This window comes from Bison bison, unplaced genomic scaffold, assembly GCF_000754665.1.
Source record: "Bison bison bison isolate TAMUID 2011002044 unplaced genomic scaffold, Bison_UMD1.0 scf7180017864067, whole genome shotgun sequence".
NCBI classification, from domain to species: domain Eukaryota; kingdom Metazoa; phylum Chordata; class Mammalia; order Artiodactyla; family Bovidae; genus Bison; species Bison bison.
The window spans coordinates 2,052,005-2,061,280 of NW_011494639.1; the positions used below are offsets into that span (position 1 = coordinate 2,052,005).

Below are 9,276 nucleotides of genomic sequence, written 5' to 3' on the forward strand. Positions count from 1 at the left end.
GGGAGCTCTGAAATCACTGCAGATGGTGACTGCAACCATGAAATTAAAAGATGCTTGCTCCTTGGAAGAAAAGCTATGACCAACCTATATAGCATATTAAAAAGCAGAGACATTACTTTGCCAACAAAGGTCCATCTAGTCAAGTCTATGGTTCTTTCAGTGGTCATGTATGGATGTGAGAGTTGGACCATAAAGAAAGCTGAGTGACAAAGAATTGATGTTTTTGAACTGTGGTGTTGGAGAGTCCAACACCACAGTTGGGTCTTGAAAGTCCCTTAGACTGCAAGGAGATCCAACCAGTCCATCCTAAAGCAATTCAGTCCTGAATATTCATTGGAAGGACTGATGTTGAAGCTGAAACTTCAATCCTTTGGCCACCTGATGCAAAGAGCTGACTCATTGGGAAAGACCCTGATGCTGGGAAAGATTGACGGCAGGAGGAGAAGGGGACGACAGAGGACAGATGGTTGGATGGCATCGCTGACTCGATGGATATGAGTTTGAGTAAGCTCTGGGAGTTGGTGATGGACAGGGAGGCCTGGTGTGCTGCAGTCCATGGGGTCGCAAAGAGTCAGACATGACTGAGCAACTGAACTGAACTGAGACTCTGACCTGAGCATGATACATACATTATCTCATTTTATCCTTCCAAAATCTTTGAGGTAGGCATATTGGATCAAAAGTGGGTATCTTCATTTGACAGATTAGGAAGGCAAGTCCTAGAGAAGCTAAGAAATGTGTCCAAATCCGCAAGACTAGGAAGAGAAGCAGCAGGAATTCCTCTCCCAGGCACTCTGTCTCCAAACCTTCTCATCCTGTAGGGCTTCGAGGGACACAGCAGTCACGTGACAACCATGGTCATTGCAGGGACTAGAGGTGGTTTTCAGGATGCTCCTTCTCTTCTCCCCTAGTAAGGGCAGCCTCACCCCCCGCCCAGACTTCTCCAGAAACAGAGGTGTCCTCCTAGACCTGAGTGCAGACTGTTGGTTTGCATTCCTGGACCTCTGAAAGTTCTACCATTGACAGTGATTCCTTTCACCGCTGAGGGCAAAGGAGCAAGGGCAGAGAGCTTCTAGGGACCTGATTCAAGAAGCAGCAGTGTGAGAGGCCAGGCCAACAAAGTCGTGAGGCTACCCAAGATTGTGTTCAGGTTTCCATCTCACCTTTTTACTCTCTTCCCTCCTTTTAACCCCACAAGACGCACTCCCCAGTCCAAAGCTGGTAACCAGGACCCCCAAATTTCACGTTCCACATCCCAAGTTTCGCTTCCCTCTGATAGCGACTCTTTCCCGCAGTGATCTTTTTCATTTTCTGCTATCTCTTCTAAAGTTACTCATTCTTGGTCTCATTCTCTTGGGATCCTTTGCAAAAGCCACAGCTAATTTTCTGATAAGCAAACCCTTGTTGAAATATAAATGATGATAGATTAATATGACGCCATTCCCAAGGGCATCTGTATTTTAAACAAAGAACTCAACAATGTTTCATCCTAATGAAGATTCACAATGGCAGGAGATTTGAAAGCTTCAGATCTGCTAAGATCTCCTAGGAAACAGGAGGGCAGATATTTTGGTCAGAGACAGGCTCAAAGTCCTCTATGAGCAGAGGACAAGGACCTCAGGATGGATATGAACACATTCTCACATTCTGTGTGTGCACGATAGCCATGCCAGAGGTCAAGAAAACAGATGTCTGTCAAACACAGAAAGGCAGTGGTTGTTGGGTGTGTGCCTGTGGATGTGAGTGTGCTTATGTGGGGTGGGGTGTGTGTGTGTGTGTGTTAAGAGGAAGGGATGTCAACTGGCTACTGGTCCTCAGCTTGTTTCCAAGAGATAAAAATGACAGCTGTTTGGTTTACACAGCTAATTAACCTGAGGAATGCACTGTGTAAGACTGTTATTAAGGCAGCTGGATAATTAAGTTTTCCCCCAGAAAGGGAGGGAGTGGGGGATAAATAAAGCATCTAAGGGAACAGACACAACATTGGAGAAGACTTTGTCAAGAGCAGAAATCAGGGCTGGAAAGCTTCCAGGCAAAACCCCTCTGGTCCCCAAGCAGCGTGCACCAGCCCAGAGAGGACTGAAGGTCATGGCTCTGCCCCTGCCAGGGCCCACCTGGCACAGATCATGGCTGACCCTCGGGGTCACATGCAGCCCAGCCAGAAGCCTGGCACACGTGTGAGAGCTGAACCAACAAAGGCTGACTAATTCCCTCATTTCATGAATGGGGAAATGGCGGTCTAGACAGAAGCCATGACCTTCTCAAGGTCACGTTCCTCTTCTAAGTGTCAGAGACAGGACCAGACCTAGAAAGTCTTCACCCCCCATCAGGAGACTTCACTAACCATGACTGCCTCTGGGTTATCCAGCAGCCAGACTGAAAATCAGATGCGCGGTGGTCAGTGGGCCAGCCCAAGGGCAGATTGACTTCAATAATTATGCAACTGCATGTCCTGATCCGAGAAGTGCTCAGGAGAATGATTGGCAGGTGGGGAGGCCTCTGCATGCAGACACAGGTCCCGGGAGGCCAGTGGGCAAAGGGCTGGGACATGTAGCCCCTTCCAGACACCAGGCCCATGGTCACTTGGCTCCTTTTTTACATGGTCCACACAACCCTGGAGGAGGGCATGGCAACCCACGCCAGTATTCTTGCCTGAAGAATGCCGTGGACAGAGGAGCCTGGCGGGCTACAGTCCATGGGGTCACAAAGAGTTGGACACGGCGGAAGGAACTCAGTATGCGCAAACACAGCAACTCACTGAAGTGGGTGCTATCATCCCTCCTACTTTTCAAATGAGGATCGACGGCTTGGGGAAAGCACAGAAGGAAATGAGGGTATGGAGACATCACAGACATTTTCATCCATGCCTTGGGCTTTAGGGGGAAAGGGTATAGTGAGTTTACCCAGAGGTTACCTAGGAGCTGGAAGAGAGAGAGCCAGTTTTGGTAAAGACCAGTCTGGGTTCAAGTCCGGACAGTTAATGGGTAGTCAAGGCAGGGAGACCCGGAACAGCAAAGCTGGGCAGGGCGTTGGGGGACAAGGCAAAGCTGGCCGAGTCCTAAGTCCTTTGTCAAGGCTGCAGTATGGACACGAAGGCCAATAGGATGAAGCCAGTGAGACAAAAGTAGGCAGAAGAGGCGATGGGCCGACAGGCTAAGACTGGCCCAGGAGAAAGCAGCCATGCTCTGAGGTCAGGAGCTGGGAGAGGCCGTTTTGGAACTGGAAGGCGTCCCCCCTGCCCCTGAGTTTCCCCAGAGTTGCCAGGGGGCAGCGAGCAATGCTACAATGTCCAAGAGTCATAAATCCCTAGTGCACTTGCGTTTACATCACCCCAGAAGGCAGGCAGGCAGCAGGGGCCGGGTGATTTCTGCTGGGCTCAGGGCCCACCATGTCACCCCTGCAAGAAACTAGAACAGAGGCGCTAACCGGGGGCTCTGACTTAACTAAGGTGTATATGTGGCAGGAGGGGCTGGCAGAGAGGGATGGGGAGGTTGGGGCTGAGGGGCAGGCCTTGGCAAGGCAGCTTTGTACCATGCCACCCTCCTCTCCAGCTGGGCCTGGCCACTGCAGCACCATCTCTAGCCACTCAGAAAACTCAGTTCCTATGCATTTCCATCAGGGAATCCCAGCACACACCCGGACCTTCCCATGGGGATGGGGATAATAAGAGCTACCTCATGGAGCACTGTGAAAATTAATTGAGATAATTTATATAAAACGGACTCAGTCTAATGCCTGAGACATATAATATGTGCTCAATAAACTATAGCTTTACGATAATATCATTTAGTAATAAAAATAAACTTAAAAACTGAAATTAGAACTCATCAGAGTTGTATCTGGATTCCTAATTTTCATCACACAGCCACCCGTGTGCCCGGGGAGGGTTCAGGGTCCACTCGGACAGAGGAGTATCCATGCCTTCATGTATGTCTTCACTACAGGCAACCAATGGCCTCTGGGAGGGGAGGCCGGGGAGAAAGAAGGAAAGAGAAATCAGACAAGGCGGAGAGGAGGCAGGTGGGGGAGAGAAGCTGGTTCCCCACGGTCAGCTCATTCCCAAAGAAAACTGGAGCAAAGAGTGACACGAAAGACCATTGGTCTAACACTCGTTCATGGAAGAGGAAAGCAAGATTTAGAGGGGGTGATCTTTTGCCCAAGATCACACCATGAGTTAGTGGCAGACTTTGGGCTACACACTGCACTCAAGATGCCCTATCCTCTCCTCTTCCGATAGGTTACATGGATCTATTCCCCCTGGTAGACAAGGGGAAGAAAGAACCAATGCATCTCAACTTTCACAGCAGCAAAATAGCTGAGGTTTATCCATCCCCTGGGTTGCAAAAGTCTAGCCTTCTCTTCTGCAAGCTCCCACGTGTTCTCAAACTGCTGCTTAAGTGCAGGGGAGGCAGTTGGCTCCCTGGGGCATTTGAGAGAGGCAGAGGGCAGGACAGGATGGAGTGTGGCCTAGAGGGAGGGCTGCTGTCCAGGCAGGCCTGGTACTGAGCCTCTCTCAGCAGCCTCAGATCCCTGCCTGATTCCCATCCCTGAAGGTGGCTCCACCCAAAGAGAGGACCCAGCAGAGGACACCCTGAAAATTTTAGACATGGCTCAGTGGTACAAAATTGGAGGGTGAGTGGGAAGGAGGCAGCTGGACTCATTCTGTTGTCTGGAGAGCTCCCACTGCCAGGTTCCCTGATGCTGGTGGAGTAATCTAGGCCCACAGGGAGGACTCGCCTGCTGCTGGCTGTCTTTCCCAACACTGTCAGATGGGCTTTCTCACATCCAAGTGGGTGAGGTGCAGAAACCACAGCCACCTCCGCGCAACACCTCCAAAGCCAGGACCCAGTGCCATCTATGATCACAAGCGGCCAAGAGGACACAGGAGGCTAAGAGAGCAGTGGGGCCAGAGGTGGGGTCAGACGCCAGGCATGGCCCTGAGGACAAGGAGCGCCGAGAGAGAGGGAACCGCAGACACCCCAAGCTGCCTTTGGGCCATCAGCCGCTCACTCCCTTTCTTGCTCTGTCTTTTTAATGCCAAATATGCAGAGACTCGAGGGAAAACGACTCCCTCCCTCTTTCCTTTGTCCAAATCTGTGTATTGAGGGCCAAAAAAAAAAAAAGCCAAATGAGACAGGCAGCTGGGAAACAAGAAAACACTGGGTGATTTCCACCTTGGGCAACACAAGGAGCAAGGAAGGACCTCAAACTTACAGAAGGGAAAAGAAAATCAAAGTTCCTACCAGAAAGGCCCAGAAGCGAAGCAGAAAAATCACAGTGGCTCTTTGAAAAACGAATCAGTTGCTTAAATAAGCAAAGCGTTCCAATGCCTGGATTTGCTCAGCTGGGCTCCTTATCAGCTCAACCGCTGAACCTTCTTGCTAACCCCAAGTCACTTTCTTTACCTCACCGATCTGTGTCCTTTAATGGCAATTTGAATATTTTCCCAGGGGGAAGGATAATTTAGGAGCTTGGGATTAACAGATACACACTGATGGGTATAAAACAGATAACCAACTTACTGTAGGGACTTACTGTATACCACAGGGAACTATGCTCAATGTCTTGTAATAGCCTATAATGGAAAAGAAACTAAAAAAAAGACGATAACTGAATCACTTTGCTCTAACCCGAAACTAACACAACATTATTAAGCAACTATCCTTCCAAAAATATGTTTATTAATTTTCACTGGAGGATGCTTTCTTGACAGTGTTGTGTTCGTTTCTGCTATACAGCTAAGTGAGTCAGCGATATTAACACGCACATGTATCCCCTCTTTTTTGGATTTCCTTCCCATTTAGGTCATCACAGAACACTGAGTAGAGCTCCCTGTGCTGCACAGTCAGTTCTCATCAGTTACCTGCTTTATACACAGTTGTGTATCTGTCTCAATCTCAATCTCCCAATCCATCCCACACACACAAAAAAAATTTTAATTAAAAGGAAATTCTGCAAAATAAATAAATAAATAAAGCCTCCCGCTTCACCCAGGGTGGTGAAACATGCAGACCAAACATGCAGAGACGGGAGGTAAACAGGTTGGCTCTTCACACATGACAATTAGAAAACCCAGAAGGACAGCCTCCAGCCTACAATCACACAGTCTTCTGGTAGCTCCAGCCCCACCCTTAGCCCAACATGGGCAGAAGAGAAGGCAGCAGAGAGTGGCCAGGGCACAGCTCCGTTCCCGCTCTGGCAAGAAGACAAGCCATGCGCACATCCCAGCATCTGTGTGCCACCAGCCTTGACTCCGTCCGTCAAAGATGGCACCTCACCCTCCACACACCTAAAGGACTGGTCTTGATCTACTGCTTATGCCCCAGATTTGAGCGACTATCCTGCCCAGGCCCAAGGGCTGAGAAAAACTCCAGCTTTATTAAGCAAAAGAGGAAAAGGAGCTGTTCAGTTATAAGTCATTTTGAGTATGTTTTTCTCTTGCCCATCAAAGGTGGAAATTCCTGAGAGGCAGAGATCCTGCCTTATGCTTTGCTTACATTCCCCACAGCGCATGGGGCTGGGCCCACACCTAGTCCACTCTAAGTGTTCAGTGAACAGATGGCGGGCTCCTTGCATACCCCCAGCTCGCCCTCTTCCAGCCCCTGGAGGCCGTGGAGGAAGAACCTACCTCACCATATTGGGCGCAGTAGGTCTCAGGCTTGGTCAGGCCACAGGTGGATGAAGCTCGGAGAAACCGGGTCCTCCCTATGAGCAGGTCCCCGACGGGTGGATAGCAGGCCCCACGGGAGCATGCTTGCTGGGCACACAGGAGGCTGGGCAAGCCTGAAATCACAAGAGGCTTAGGGGGTGCTTGGGCACAGCCTAAAGAGAGGGCAGTCTAGCCGGCCACCCCAGTGCCCCCCAAGGAAGCAGTCATCCATCAGCAACGCTAGACCCTCTTCCTTGCCTTCATGCTCTGACCCGCTGGTGGTGGGAACAGTTGCAATCCTGGTGCTGTTTGGTTTTTTCAAAAAGCTGATTTTATAGTCTGTAACTCTCAGCTTTAAAAAAGTAGAAGTTGATCCTGAAATGTGGCATCCATATGTGGCTTTTAAAATTGAGCTACAGACACACGCTTGGCCACAGCTCTCCTCGCCTGTTAATGGAGCAGTGCTGGCTGCTGGCCGTCTGGGGGACACAGGGAGAGACTTTCATTCTGTCTGCTCCTTTATCTCTAAAACTCACGCTGTCACACTTTGCAAATAACCAGCTGGTAAAGAATCCGCCTGCAACGCAGGAGACCCCAGTTCTATTCCTGGGTCTGAAAGATCCCCTGGAGAAGGGATAGGCTACCCACTCCAGTATTCCTGGGCTTCCCTGGTGGCTCAGCTGGTAAAGAATCTGCCTGCGATGCAGGAGACCTGGGTTCGAGTCTCTGGGTTGGGAAGATCCCCTGGAGAAGGGAAAGGCTATCCACTCCAGTATTCTGGCCTGGAGAATTCCATGGACTGTATAGTTCATGGAGATACAAAGAGTCGGACACAACTGAGCAACTTTCACTTCACAGCTGCAGCTCCCTGAATATCAAGAACTCAAGCCATGATGGCTCTGGGACCAGTTAGAGAGTGAGAAGATGGAAAATAAATTCAGCAGCAGAGCACTGGGGCTGCCATGAACCACCCTCAGGTAGGAGGAAGAAGACATTTGGGAGCCTTTCAAGAGTCTCATCTTCTTCAGAGGCCCCAGGACAGAGAAACCTCATGGGCATCCCAGTAGATAAGTGTTCCAAACCCCAGGACCCCGGGTGATGGGTGATGTTCACACTTTGGTAGACTGTCCTCCCACCCACAGCTGGTCCCCTCTCTGCTGTGTGACAGGCCCCAGAAGGACGGGAAGGGATACTCACCAAAATACAGGAGAAGGAGCGGCCTCATCTTCAGTTGACGAGGCGACCTCCACTCAGGACCTCACCTGGGGCAGAGCAAAGCAGCCTGTGTGAAGCCACACAGACCCCTAGGTTGCACTAGCCCTTTGCTGTTTCTGGCTCGAGTTTTCTCAGAAGCCTTTACTCAGGGCCTTGGTCTAGGACACTTCTGAACAGCAGGCGCATCTGTAGCCAAAACCTGGAAGACGCTAGAGACCTGGCCCCCTGTCCCAGCTGGCACGTGACTTCCAGGCTGTCCTGGGAGAATGTCACTACATCCTCCTGGACTCCAGCTCCCCGCTCTGAAACAGATGGGAGGGATCAACCCTGCCCTGCCCCCCATGGTCAACAGAGCAAGTTGGGGAGCCAGAAAGGACTAGGCCCTTTGCAGGAGAAGTCTGTGGCCTCAATGTCACCCTAGGAAAGAGGATTGGCCTTTCTCAGGCCCTGGCCCACCTACAGGCCCAACAGCGAGTGGCTCAGAGGCTGGTGGCCTGGAGGGGAGCCCTCTCCTGCTGTTGGCATGGTCTCCAGTATCAGCCATGGCCACCCTGAGGGTGAGACTGTGGTGCCCGCTTCTCTAGGCTGAGCAGGTTGTGGAATACAACGGGGAAAGAGAGGGAGGCCTGGAAGTGTTTAAAAAGTGAGTGAGGAATTCATCTGAACTGGGAGCAACTCAAAATGTCTCCATTGATGCACTGGGGCTGTACAGGAGGGCTGGGGTTTGGGAGGTCACAGAGCAGGGATTCTGAAGGAGGCTGGGGTGGGGGTGATACTCGAAGGGTCCTAGAGGCAGGGTGCTGCCCTGCTGAGGCAAGCCCCGCCCTGCTCATGGGGCGCCCACCTCTGCCTCGGATCAGACGCCCACTCTGCTCCAACAACAGCCACACATTCTTTCGGCCTGGATGGAGGAATGGGGGATTTGGCAGGACGGGGCAGGTGGGGACTGGGGACCCCCTGACATCTTTAAATCAAACATCCTGAGGCTTCAAACTCCCTCCAATCCCCTATCAGAGCAGTCAGGGGCCCAGGGAAGAGACAGGTGGCCTGAGCTCACACAGCTAACTGTGGCCCAAGAGGAAGACCCATCATCTGGCTTCCTCCAGGGGCTGCAACCTCGCCGCCTCCCTGCCTGGAACTAGGCACTGTGAGAAGTTCTTAGAAGAGGCCAGCCCACCCTCTCCTTCCTTCTTTGTGTCCAGCCCCAGCTCTGAACCTGCTGTCTTCTAAGTCACCGAGACGCTTATCAGATGGGAGAAAGCAATCCGAACAGTGGCAGACTCGACACCCAGCCTTTGGATCCCAGTGGGCTCAGCTGAAGCTCCCAGGAAGAGGAAGGAATCTGGACCTGCAGCCAGGCCCCAGACACCCAGGCCCACAAGCCTGGGCCCACCCCGCCCCCACGGGGCAGA

General features: G+C 51.4%; 1 protein-coding gene across 1 annotated transcript in view; it reads right to left on the reverse strand.

Annotated features, from left to right (window-relative positions):
* LAMB3 (laminin, beta 3) overlaps nucleotides 1-9,276 on the reverse strand; it is a 44,362-nt gene that overhangs the window by 34,594 nt on the left and 492 nt on the right. Inside the window, exons 2-3 of the mRNA XM_010836878.1 lie at nucleotides 7,847-7,911; nucleotides 6,629-6,783 (exon numbers count right to left, since the gene is read on the reverse strand). Coding sequence (XP_010835180.1) covers nucleotides 6,629-6,783; nucleotides 7,847-7,874 — 183 coding nt within the window. The 5' untranslated portion in view covers nucleotides 7,875-7,911. The remainder of the gene's footprint in view (nucleotides 1-6,628; nucleotides 6,784-7,846; nucleotides 7,912-9,276) is intronic.